Source organism: Camelus ferus, chromosome 20 (assembly GCF_009834535.1).
Source record: "Camelus ferus isolate YT-003-E chromosome 20, BCGSAC_Cfer_1.0, whole genome shotgun sequence".
Taxonomy (NCBI): domain Eukaryota; kingdom Metazoa; phylum Chordata; class Mammalia; order Artiodactyla; family Camelidae; genus Camelus; species Camelus ferus.
In genome coordinates this window covers 30,068,910-30,082,651 of record NC_045715.1, presented here as the reverse complement: position 1 = coordinate 30,082,651, position 13,742 = coordinate 30,068,910, and the positions used below count along the sequence as shown (strand labels likewise).

Here is a 13,742-nt window from a genome sequence, read left to right as displayed (position 1 = left end):
ATATATCTCTCCTAAATATTTTTTTATGTATTTATGTTTGCTGAACAAACTCTGTAGAAAAGATTGCAAGGATAAAGGAAACTTTCCAAAAGAACTTTAGAAATATCCACTTATTTTGTTTACTCAACAAACATTTAATAAGTATGCTTTATGGCAGGCACTGTTCTGGAGACTGGGGATCCAAACAGTCCCTGCTCTCAGGAGCTTAGGGTCAAGGGGGAGGGACATGGAAACAGATAAACAGGTGATTGTAGAAGAATAGGTAAATGCAGAGTTGGAAAAAGTAGATTTTGCAAAAAAGCTCGTATGATCTTAATTGTGAAAAATAAATACAAATTTATATGTATAAGAAAGAAATAGATTTTTTTCTCATGCATTTGAAAAAAATAAAATGTTAACATTAGTCTCTAAGAGATGGGATATTGTGATTGTTATTTTTAATACTGTTTTTATATTTTCAAAATTTCTACCAATGAACTTAAATTACTTTCATTATAACAAAAATTTGTTTAAAAAAGGTTTTCAAAACTTTTTACTGTAAAAGAAATATAAACAGAGAAAAGTACATAAAACATAAATACAGCTTTACAAATAATTACGAAGCCAACATCCAGGACGAGAAATAAAACATAGTCAGCCCTTTCCTCCCACTTGCCAGAAACCATCTGTGTGTCTCTTTCTTAGAGAAGTAACCACTATCCTGACTCTGACTGTTATGGTAATCACTTCTTTGCTTTTCTTTAAGATTTACCACCTGTGTATGTGTGTATTCCCACAAAATATATAGTTTAATTTCCCCTGATTTTGAACGTTGTAACGGCAAGCCCTTATTGTATGCCAGGAGCCTTCAAATCACTTTGTATGCATTAATGCTTTTAATCCTCCCAGGAATCCTGTGAAGTATTATCTCCATTTTGCAGATAAGAAAGCTGAGGCCCAGGGAGGAGAAGTCATAACTGCCCAAGTCCACACAGGTACCAAGTGACACAGTGAGATTTGAACCCGGTCTAGCTCCAGAATCTACGCTCTTGACAAACATGTCACATCACCTCTCAGACTGTTGGCTCCCTGCCCAGAATTTATCCCAATGCTTACAGCTCTTCACTGGACCTTACTTACGGTAGGTAAACAGATGCTCCCCTGGGGCTGAGAGGCACACTGACACTTGGACCTGTTTCAACAGAAGATGAGGGACTGACGTTTCTGCCAGAGGATGTTGGGTTGGCAGAGCATCCCTTAGATTCCAGAAAATCATTCTGTTTAGTACCTGCAACACATTGATATCACCATTTGATTACATTGATGAAAATACCTTCTACTTTATCTTTTTTCCCAGATGATAAATAATTCCTATTTTTTTAATAATTTATTTTTTAAAAAACTTAACATTTGAGCATTTATTGTGTACTGCAGACCATCTTACATACTTTATCCCATTTAATTCTTATAACAACCTGCAGACATATGTATTACTTATCCTTCCATTTTACAGATGAGGAAACTGAGGCTCAGAAGGTTACACAACTAAGATCATATAGAAAATAAATATGTTGGCTCAGATTGGATCACAGTTCTTCTAACACTAAAGTCCAAAATCCTAACCTCTGTGCCAGACTGCTAGCCCATCCACATAGCTCACCTACTCTGAACTAGGTGGAAGAGAGAACATCTGAATCGAACTCTACACCACTGTGCATTGTATTGAGCATCTCAATACAGTATCTCAAAGGATTTGTTCAAAGAAAGACTAATGAATATAGCTGGTGACCATAATCCAAAGAAACGTCTCCAGAACTTCAATGGGTTCCCCTCCCATGGCAGTGTCATCCTTCATTTATACACATCTTCCCCACCAGACTGTGCCCTATTCATCTTAGGAGCACTCAGAGCCATGCTTGGCCCAAAATAGATGTTCACTAAATGTTTGAGTGACTAAATGGAAAAGAAGTATAACTTCCCAACCACCCACCATGGCAAGTAAGGGAGTCCTGAAAGCCAGTGACGGTCAAATAGAGAAGCACAACCCATTACTTTCACTCTGCTCTACAGTGACTGATTCCTGAAAGTCAGTCTGTTCTCTCATCAGTTTAGAGGTGTGTGCCTTGTCCAGTCACTTAAAAGAAAGTCAGATGAATGGATATTACACTTCTTTATGCATACCTTCCTAGAGCATAGATGCTCCATAGATAAAATAAAAGTTCTCGGTTACAAGAAAATTCCAAGAAATAAAAGGCAGACTTCTCTGATTCTGGAGCACATTTTTAGACTGACTGCTGTTCCACCCACACAGTATCCTGCTTCACGAGTATATGGTATCTACTAGGCACGTGCTGCAAATTCCCACCAACTAACAATGTGGCTGCTACTTAGCCAATTTTCTATCCTTTTCTTATCAACTCCCACTCAGATTCGTACAGCAGGTAAATCATATCTTTTCCATTCTTGTCAAGTCCTAACCCTATCACCAAACCCTTTACTCCTTTTTTTCCCCCCAAACCCTTTATTCTTAACAGGACTTTGCCTGTGACTCTATAAAGTTTAAGGGCCAGCTAGCTACCTCCTCCCACCACGATACATTCATTCTGGGATGTCTCAGGGCACAATATAAGGACTGTTGCATCAGAGTTACTTGAGAGGTCTGTTAAAAGTTCAGACTTCTAAATCCCATTATAGACCTATTACACTTGAATCTAAGTGAAGCCAGGAAACCCACCCTTTGAAGTGGTCCCCCTCCCCCAGCAGCTCTCAGGCTCACGCTTGGCAGTGAATTTCCTCCTTTTCCAGTCCAGCTCCATCACTGCACTGCATTCTATCCCCATCCCTGATTCCCCACATTTGTGCAGTCATGAGAATCACCTTCAGGAGCTTGTTTGTTCAACATGCAGATTCCGGGGCTCCAACCCAGACCTACAGGGGAAGACCCGGGAATCAGCACATTTAAGAAGCACCTCAGGTGACCCTCAGAGCCAGCCAAGTGTGGGGAGAGCTGTTCTGGAACATGGCACGGACCCCACAGCAAGCCCTCGGTACAAGGAGGTTTGAGCATTTGGGATGGAGTGGAGCCCAGTGGAGGGGCCAAGAAGGGAACAGAGCTGTGAAGAGACAGCACAGATCCCCAGCAGCCCCATATGCGGAGTTACAAATGCAGTGTCAACAAATATAACACAGATCACACTCTCTGTCCACAATGCAGTACTAGAAATGCAGTATTAGAAATCAATAATTAAAAGACAGCCAAAGAGCATCCATAAGCTTGGAAGTTCAAACCACCCCTCTAAATATTTCATATAGTAGAAGAAAATATAATGGGAATCACAAGGCACTTAATGATCAACGACATAAATACTATATATCAAAGCTTGTGGGATCCAACTAAAGTAGTCATTAGAAACTAGAACCTCAAATGCATGTACTGTATTTTACTGAATGTAAGACACCATCCATTGGAATAACATTATTATTTTATGTACCACGAGGAAAAGAGACTGCCAATTAAACTGACACATGCTTTATCACTTAGGATTTTTATTTCATACTTGCTGAAGCACCCTTTTAGAATTACTTAGATATCGACTTTAATCACATATTTCTCGTGTGCATATTTAAAGAAGGAAAATATAAGCCAGATAAATTGGCTAAGGCATTCTTAAACCTCTCTCACATTCAAGTCTGATTACTGAATCACTTTTCAACTCAACCCCTAATGTCCACATTTTCCACCTAAATCAACCTGAGTGCAACAAGAATGAGAATCTAGGTGATGGAGCATTTCTTAAGTGAGTGCTCCTCTCTTGCCTCTGGAATTTTCTTCCAAGCCACGGATACACCTTCTGCATTATTCAGTGCTCATCCAGCGAAGTTTACTTAGGACAGCAGCCTCACACGGGCTACTGCGCGCACAGCACTCGTAACACCAATCCAACTTCAGAGACACAAACTGTGAAAAGTGTCCATCTTACAACTGACTGATTATAGTGTTGAAAAAAACGAAGAATTCCAAAATTAATGGCCTAAGCTTTCAATTCAAGAAATAACGGGGAAAATGACAAACCCCTCAAGATGACAAGAGAAGAAATCATCAAATGAAAGGAGAAATGAATGAAATAAAGAAGATTATCAGAACTATGGTTTCATGGAAAAAACTAATAATGTAGATAAAGTTCAAGAAAAAAAGTTAACACAAGTATACAGGATAAGAAATGAAAAAGAGGTCATAATTACTAATAAAATAGAAATAACTTCACACATAAAGAAATTGAGTACCAGAAATATCAAGTAACTTGCTCAAGACTACAGAGCAATGGAGTGTAACTTATAAAATGTAACTGAGTGTTACAGTAATCAAGATGGTACTGACAAAGATAAACCAATAGAACAAAGTAGAAATGTAATGTAAATGTAAATAGAATAAACTTTTATGTGATAATAGTGAGTGAACCATCTTATCTCAGAACCATAAATGGATGCTTTATTCAAAAAGTATTGCTGAAACAACTAATTAACCATTTGGAATGAAAATAAAATTAAATCTCTCTTATCCCAAAATAAATTCCAAATGAATTATGAATTTGAATGTAAAAAAATTAAAAGGTGTACATGAAAAAGTAATAAGTAAATGTTTATATAATGATAGAGTGGGGAAGTTACTTCTAAGAAAGATATCAAAAATAGGCAAAATAAAAGAAAAGATGCATAAATTTGAAAGCATACACATTTATAACTTCCATAGCAAGCTATAAACTGGGAGGAAATTTATAATATACATAATCAGAAAAAGTTAATAATCATGATAAACTATGGGTTTTTATAAATTTATAAGATGAAAATAAATATCCAAGATAAAAAAAGTGGGCAAAAGATTAAATAGTTCATTACACACACACACACACACAAATAGCCGATATACATTTGGGAAAAAACTTTATGCTTCCTAAGCTCTAGTTTGAAAAGATACATACACCCCAATGTTCACAGCAGCACTATTTACAATAGCAAAGACATGGAAACAACTTAAATGTCCATCAGCAGATGGCTGGATAAAGAAGTTGTGGTATATTTATACAAGCAACATGGATGGACCTGGAGATCATCATACTAAGTAAAGTAAGCCAGAAAGAGAAAGAAAAATACCATATGAGATCACTTATATGTGGAATCTTAAAAAAGACACAAATGAGCTTATTTACAAGACAGAAACAGACTCACAGTCATAGAAAACAAACTTATGGTTACCAAGGGGGAAAGGGGCTGGGAAGGGATAAATTGGGAGTTTGAGATTTGCAGATACTAACTACTATATATAAATTAGATAAACAACAAGTTCCTACTGTATAGCACAGGGAACTATATCTTGTAGTAACTTATGGTGAAAAAGAATATGAAAACAAATATATGTATATGTATGTATGACTGAAACATTATGCTGTACACCAGAAACTGACACAACATTGTAAACTGACTATACTTCAAAAAGAAAAGTTCATCCTTCCTAACTATCAGAGAGCTGAACTTAAAACAAGATACTGTTATTTGTTATCGGTTTGCAAAAACCCAAGGGTGGCACAGCTTGGAGGAGTGGCATTCTTGTGCATTGCTGGTGAAAATATCTCCACCTTACCAAAGAGCAGCTAGGCCATTTACGTCCTCCAAAGCCATTGAGAAGCACCCTTTTCATCCAGGGATCTAGTCCCAGAAATATATTTATGAAGAAGGTATGAAATGTACGTATAATGGTGCAGAAAGCACCCACAAATGTAGAGAAGAAATCAGATCAAGGGCAGAGATGTCCTCTAGGTCGATACTCATATGTCAGTTCTGAATTACTTATCATAGCATTTACTTATAGTAATATTTACCCATAGGTTTTAGCAGTGGCTGCCTTTTCGTAGCATAAAAATATTTCACATTGTATATTGTATTCCGCTAGAGGACTGGAGAGTTCACCAAAGCAAGAATTGGTTGCAATGGATGGTATCAGAGGGGATCTCTCACAAGTTTTTTTGGTTTTTTGTTTTTTTAATTTGAGAGGCAAAATGTATATGTATTAAGCAATCCTCAGCAGCAAGCAGTGAAATCACATCTACAAATTTAGCCCATTTTCTTGTTTGCTTAAGACGTTTTATGTTGGCAACACTCTACAAAGTGGCCTGTGGCTACTGTAACAGGGAAGACTTTTCTGACCTGCAAGGGAAGAATGCAGTCTCCCTGCTAAACTGGCAAGTTCTCCAGACCCAGCTGACTCCCGAATCTTCCTAGAAGTAACTCAGCCCCAAACATGACCTGGAGGTATCCACACAGGGCCTCAAGCTGTCCCTCCACATCACCTCAGGTAGAAGAGGGCAGAAATTGCAAGTCTGAACCCTCTCATTCTGATACTGATGCTCCCACTGTATAGAGTAACAAGTTACTTTAAGCAAGTCAATGACGTCTCATGCCCAGTTCCCAAAGCCTGCCCAACTCCCTATCTAGCACTGTAGGCAGGGGTGAGGCACTGTAAGCTAAGGAACGTCCTTCTTGAAATGGCCACCACTGATCATGATAACTGTTATTCAAATGCAATAAATATCCAGTAAGCCGTAATACAGAAAATCCTAACAAGTCGCTAAAATACTATGAGACAGAAAAGATGTTCCAACCAAAAGGACCAAGAGAAGGATCTGATGACTAGAAAGGAATTCACGAGAAAAAGGAGAGTTTAGAAGAAAGTCTGTTTTTTTGGTACCATCTGTGGAATTCACGATCATTATTTCCATTTCCTTAGGCAGGAATAACACCTTATGTAACCAAGGCATTTTTCCACTCATCATCTCAGCTGACTTACACAATAGCAAGTCTGGCAGGGAGAAGATAATACATCAAGCCAAGCTGGCTTAATGTGGATAGTCTTTCCCCAAATACTGTTTCTCACCCTGCTTATCTGCTCAACAAATGACCTAAGGATCTAGGACCAGGGTTTTTAACTCCTTTTTTGGATCACAGACTCTTCCGAGAAATAATGAAAGCAATGGGCCCTCTCTGCTGGAAAAATGCATATACACCCATTTGTCCATTCATCTTCAACTGGTTCACAGAGCCCCTTCCTTCCTGAAACCCAAGGACTCCATGTGAAGCTAAGCTCAGATGTGGTCTTCTGAGTGAACACACCTACACAGCAGAAAAGGAAGCCATGATCTTCTGATAACATAGTCTGGGGATCTCAGGGGCTGGTGCTTTTCCAGCACCCCTGCCTCAGAAACATGAAGCCCCTCTACCCACCCTTAAAACAGCAGCTCCCTCCTTTACCCCTGGTCAAACTGGAAATGGCATAAAGGTCTAGAGCTTAAAGCTAGAATCCCAGAAACTTTTTTCCTTGCTATACTAGCCACATTGGGCAATTATTGGTTCTAATCCTTTACTGGACACCCATGTGTAGGTGAGTGTGGTAAGTGACACCTCTCTCCTCTCCCTGCACTTGTGAATGAAGAGATCACAGATCTGGAATACAGAAGACCAGAGACGAAGCTCAGATTTGATGGGGCAGAGACGGAACATTCTAAAATCCCTTTTTGCAGCACGAAGGCCACTCACCTATATGTACTCACTTGGAGGTTTTCTGAGAGACTGTGGCTGTTCTGCTCCAGGGCACTGTTCTCTAAAGGCAAATGTGCCCCCAAACCTTCTCCTCAGCCTTAAGAACCAATCACGGAGCTGCCATTCATTAGTTAATTTAAACCTTTCCTTAAAGTGTTCATAATCTCCAACCCAGCTGTCCCATCTAAAGAACAGTGCCACAAATCTAATATATGAGCAAAGGGAAAAAAAAGAAAAAGAAAAAAGGGCCAGCGCTTTGGAGGCTGGAAGACTTGTGTCAAATCCCAGCTTCACCGTTTTATTGACTGAAGCACTGGACAGGTCAAACCTCTGGCCCCCTTTACTGTTGGTAATAAACCTCTGGGCTGTTAGGAGATCCAGGGACGTCATTTATGAGAATCTCTGCTTTGATGCTGCTCTCTGCCTTATCAAACCTTGGGTTAATACAGACAGAAGTTACAATTGAAGTAGTGGTTTTTACATGTTCGCTAATGCCTCCTTGCTCTAGTAGACGGGTATGGCGACCAAATCCCATCCAGCCCTCCTGATTCCTTCAACTCAACTGTATCTCCTCTCCACCATGGTCATGCCAGAGTCTTTCTCTTGAACCTTCTCCAGCTCTGTACTGCAGATCGCTGTGTTGATACGGGGAAGATGACAACACGGTGGACCGTTTCCAGTGTCCATGGACTCCACTATGCACGTGTTGATTTTAAATATTAAAAGCAATCAGGAGACAAAGGAAAGTCCTGTGTAAGAAAGGCACCAATCAAAACAAACAAACTCCACCGGCCATTGAAAGTCAAGAGGGCAGAATTGGCCTCAATCAGAACTTCCCTCCCTCTGCCAGGGCGTTCCTGGGTTTGGATGCCCGCGGAGCTCCCTGGGTTCTCGCCCTGTCCATTCGGTGCTCCCTCCTTTCCACCCCCGGATCTCCCACCCCTACCCCTAGGGCAGGCCTGGGCCTCTGAGGGGGATGAAGCCGACATTAACGCACCAAACAGCAGCTGAACTGCCGAATGCCAGGCAAGGAACCGAAGAGCTGAGGGCAAGAGGGAAGCCGCCGCCGCCGCCGCCTGCGCCTCCCAGGGAGGCGCGTTCCGGGGTTGCCGGGACACCTGCCCAGCGACGCGCGGCCGCTGCTTCCCGCCAGGCGGGGCTTCCTGGGCCTCCTCCCTCCGCATCCCAGGGCTCTCTGAGCCTCCGCACGTGATGGAGTCTTCTGAAGGGCCAGAACCCGAGGCTCCAACCACGGCGGGGCGTCGTAGGCAAGGACCGCAGGCAAAGCCACTTAGTGTTTCTGGATTTTTTTTTTAAGAGTTGTTGTCCTTCTCTGGACAATTTTCGTTATAAGGACTGTAGCCTCTGGTGGCAGTGAAGGATGAGCCCTCTACACAGCTTGCAGATGCCCACTTGTAACTGGCACTGATTAGACAGGATGACCTACCACTCACAGAGCGCCTTTTCTGGGCCAGCCTCCCTGCTGGATGTTACCTTCCTTAAGCAGCCAGCTGCATTTTTCAAAATAGAAAACTGCATTTGAGCAAGGGCTTGCTCAAGGTCACCGGGAAAACTGAGATTGACTTTCAAGTTTTCTCACTCCAAATCTACTGCTCTTTCCATCACACCAATTTGAAATTATCTTACTAATTCTTTGCAGCATCGAATAAATCCTGCATGCAAAGCTTTTCTCCAAGTCTAATTTAAGTCCCTCAATTCCAATTCAGGCCTAATTTCTCTTTCAGTGAAGTGAAAAAAAATTTGGGTTTTTATTTTTAATAATTTTTTGAATTGATTATAGACCAAAAAAGGGGTCATTGTAGAACTTTCAGAAAATATAAAAAAGTTAATACTCATAATCCCACAATCCAGATAAACCACTTTTTCTGGCTATCTATTGCTGTGTACAAATTGCCCCCAACCTCTGTTGCTTTAAACAATAGTTGTTATTATCTACATTCTGAGGGTTGGCTAGGTAAGCTAGGTGATTCATGACTAGGGTCACGTGGTTGCAATCAGAAGGTGGCTTTCTCCCTTGTATGTCTGGTGAACTGTGTTGACTATAAGCTGAAACCTCAGCTAGGGCTTTGGCCAAATCACTGACACCTGGCTTTTCCATGTACTCCACAGCATGGCATCTGCGTTCCAAACAGGAGCAGCCCAGGAGAATAAGGTAGAGGCTGTACTCGCGGAGGTGGGGAGAAGGAACTTTGACCACACCTCTCAATGGGAGAATCAGTCATACTGTATGAAGAGTCTAGGGGGTGGGGGATCTTGCTGTAACCATCTTAGAAAATACAACACCACTACTAATATTTAGAGGCCATTCCCTACTGTCCTTTTCCCATAAACATGTATGTTAACATAAGTGGAACTTAACTACATATACAATTTTCTAGCATGCTTTTTAAAATTTCACATTAGATCGTGATCATTTCCTCTTATTAAGGTTTTTTTAAACCATATTTCACCTGTTTAATTATCCCATGGTAGAAGAGGTAACAGCTTTGTAATAGAAATGTTAGCTGGGCAACAGTGTAGTTATTAAGATGAGGCAATACCAAGAAGGCAGAGATTTTTGTCTGTTTCCCTCACGGCTCTCCACCAAGCACCTAGCACAGTGCCTGGCACATATAGGCACTCATTAAGCATGTGTTTACTGAATGAATAAATAGATGGATGGATTGTTGATTTAAATGGCCTGAGCTGAGCCCCTCCCTCTCCTGTTGCATCCTCCTGGAAAGAAAGAGACGAGGCCTCTATCTGTACCATCAGGTCACTAGATTTCAAGACCTGTTGGTCCCAGGATTGTAGGGCAGAGCGGAAACTGTCTCCCAGCCTACGTGAGTCCTGCGTACTGCCACTCCTAAACCTTCCGTTACTCTGCAGCTTTAAAGCCTCCCGGGGCACTCTGGGTTCATCCCTTAGGCAAGTTTCTGACGCATGTTGGGGCGTGGGAGCCACCTAAGGGGTTCTAGAGGAGCCTCCCGCGCGCAGTCCGGCTGTCCGGGTTCAGCAGCACAGGTGAGGGTTTGTGGTGCTCGGTGGGTCCAGAAGCCCGAGGATTCCTGAAGGTCCCAGAAAACTCTGCTAGTATTGCCAGGAGGGCCAGCACCATTCGCCAAGAGGGGTTTCTCCAGAGGTCTCTCACTGGCGACTCCTCTCTCGGCTGCGGCCCCAAACCAAACCCAGCGTGGTTGACGCAGGCAGTGAGGCCAATCCGGGGCCCCTGAAATCAACTCGACCTCCTCTAGGGCTGTAGGGCCTGAATGGGGGGTGGGGGGAGGGCGTGGCGTAGGACGACATGGGAACCGGGCCACCACTAGCACATATACGATGTACGCGCCTAAGTATTACGTCGGACCATACGAAATCGCTGTTTTTATGGATCAAAACATAACCGTTGCATATGAGTAGTTTCATGATTCAACGTAATTGTAAAAGGCAAATGCTTCTAGCAGGTTCCATGGCGAGCTGTGGGGTGCGGACGCGTTCTGGACCTTAGTCCCACTGTCTCCCTCCGCCCTGCGCAACCCCACTTTGCGTTCACTTCCTGGAGGCTCGGCTCTGAGAAGGAGCGGCAGGCAGCGAGGCAGGGTCGTGGCAGCAGGTGGACCGGGCAGGTGCAGGGGCACTGGCTAGGGAGGGTCGGGTCTGGTTCTTACTTGGCCTGCGGCAACCCCAGACCCTTTGGAGCGAAGACTCTAATTAAGAATTAGGTGCCCAGGATCAGAGGAAACCAGACAGCGGAAGGGGAGTGATATCAAATAACCTTTACCCCGTTCCTTTTGGGTCTTGGCGGAATACAGGCAGAAACGTGCCTAGAAGGATGGTATTCGTGGTTGACAGCCGAGCAGTCAGGGACATTGGTTGAAAAAAAAATTCTCTTGTGTCTGGCAAACTTCAAGAGTTTCAAGTTAGATGGGGGAGGGGAAATCTTAAATCTTACCTCTCCCCCCAGCTCCACTGCCAACAGTCCATTTAGGGGAGCCTCTGTTCTCCAATGTCAAGAAAAAGTCGCCATAAACCCTCACTTGACATGCTGTCCCAAAAGCACACACCAGAGGGCAGTATAAACCACGACATGAAAAACAAAATGAGATGGGAGATTCTTGACTGTTGCCTTCAGGCGGAAGCATCACAGGGTCTCATACAAAGAGGGCGCTGGGGTAATGGGTGATGAGTGGATTACTGCGGTACCCGTCGTCTTTGAAAACTTTCAAAGGCCGAAGGGCCTGGCAAAGATGGACGAGAGGAAGCATTAATACCTCAGAACCCGCTACCACCACCAGCTCCCAAATCCTCAAAGGGCTTCACCACCAGTTCAGGTCAGGAAACAGTCCCCAAGCACCTCCTATGTGCCAGGCACTGTAAAACTCAGTCCCTTACACAGCTGAGCGCCTATGACATGCCGATTGCTTTACATTCATTATAACATTTAATTCTTACAAAGGTAAAGTGCTATGAGAATCATCTCCATTTTACAGATGATGAAAAACAGACTCAGGGGTGAAGTACTAGTCCCATTAGTAACTGGCAAAGTCAGAGTTTAAAACCACGTCTTCCTAGATTCAGAGCCAAGCCCTTATCACTGTGAGCCTTCTTAGTACGTGCTCTTGGTAGGAAGAAGGTCCTCTGTCATCTCAGTACCAGCCGGGCTATCAGCACTCCCATCATAGGTTGCCAGACTGCCCAGGAGAGGCCCTGGGGTGATCTTGTCCCCAGAAACCCTTCGCTTGGATTTCAGAGTAACATGACTAAATACTTACTATTTTTAAATATATTTAACATATACAATATATTAAACAGACACACAGAGGAAGACTGCCAACATGTGTGACATATGTGAGTGTGACACTTGTTCTCTAGATTAGGAAGGGAGAAGGCGGAATTTGATGGGGTTGTTGTGGAATTCCTTGAATACCAGGTTTGCCCCAGTATGGAAGTCACTGCGGCTCTCTCAGTGGATGAAGGATGGAGCAAAGTGGTGTGTGCTGTGTATCCTCATGGGCTCCCTTTGCCCCTCTGAGTCCACACCCCACTGTCCCGACCCTGCTCTGGGCCCAGGAGGCTGACCTGTATGCACTGCTTCCCCCAGGTCCCTTGGGAGGCCCTGGAGGGAGGGAAGGATGGATGGAGGGCAGGAGGGAGAAGTCAGGGTATTTATTCCCCTGGCTCCTTCCCTGTTGGACCTCATTGTCTATGTTTCTCTCCCTGAGGCCACAGCTCCCGCTAGAAGCCCTCTCCACACAGCTCTCTCTAGGGTCCAGTAATTGCCCCCTTCCCTGGACCCTTAGGCCTAGAGGTGGCAGTAACTACCCCCTGTTACAGTCCCGGAGCCCAGCCCCATCCCTCACTGACTTTCCTAAACCCCAGCAGCACCTCTGTGAAGAGTCCCTGAATCACACTCTGCCATCACGCAGCTGAAGCATGCCTGTCTTTCCTGCTGGAACCCTGGTGCTCTAGGAGGTTAGTCTGATGACAAGAAAAGTCCGGTGGGAAAGCTGCTGCCTGCAGAGGAGGGCCAGGCCAGAAGGGGCTTACTGGATATGAGAAGCCAACCAAACCTAGGAGGCAAAGACAACTCCAAGACACGTAGCCTGAGGACACCAGATCTTGGTAAATGGGTCTAATTGTACTTTAGTTTCTGTGTGAGCGAGAAAGGAAAGAGGGGTGACAAGGTTAGCTCGGTTTCCATCAGGCTAAGAGTGGGGAGATACTGGCATAATAATAGGAAGTTGAATGGACTTTTCCTGTTGCCTGCAAACCATCCCTGGGGCTCAAAGTTGGAGACAAAGAGGCATTAAGTAAATCCATATTCTAAACAGAACATTTATCAATGGAGGGTCAGACTCTTCCTAGGGTCTATTAAGAGGCTGCCAAATTTCTGAACATTGCTAAACACTTATTATTTTTCCAGGAAAAAAAAAAGTAAATAAATGTTGTGGTGACCTTCAAACCAACCAATACCATGAAAATGAGTATTACAACATTGTGGGTTCAAGTTCAGGCTTCAGAGCCAGACTCCTGAGTGCAGACCTTGCTACTTCCACTTACTATCTGTGCACCCCTGGGCAAGTTAGTGTCTATGAGCCTCAGTGTCCTCACCTATGAAGGGGGATAATAATAGTACCCAGCTCACAAGGTTGTCGAGAGGATTCATGAATAAACAC

At 43.4% G+C, this 13,742-nt stretch overlaps 1 protein-coding gene across 1 annotated transcript in view; it reads right to left on the bottom strand.

The window, feature by feature from the left end:
- SPATS1 (spermatogenesis associated serine rich 1) overlaps positions 1 to 13,742 on the bottom strand; it is a 45,076-nt gene that overhangs the window by 13,563 nt on the left and 17,771 nt on the right. Inside the window, exons 5-6 of the mRNA XM_006190764.3 lie at positions 8,133 to 8,318; positions 1,120 to 1,267 (exon numbers count right to left, since the gene is read on the bottom strand). Coding sequence (XP_006190826.1) covers positions 1,120 to 1,267; positions 8,133 to 8,256 — 272 coding nt within the window. The 5' untranslated portion in view covers positions 8,257 to 8,318. The remainder of the gene's footprint in view (positions 1 to 1,119; positions 1,268 to 8,132; positions 8,319 to 13,742) is intronic.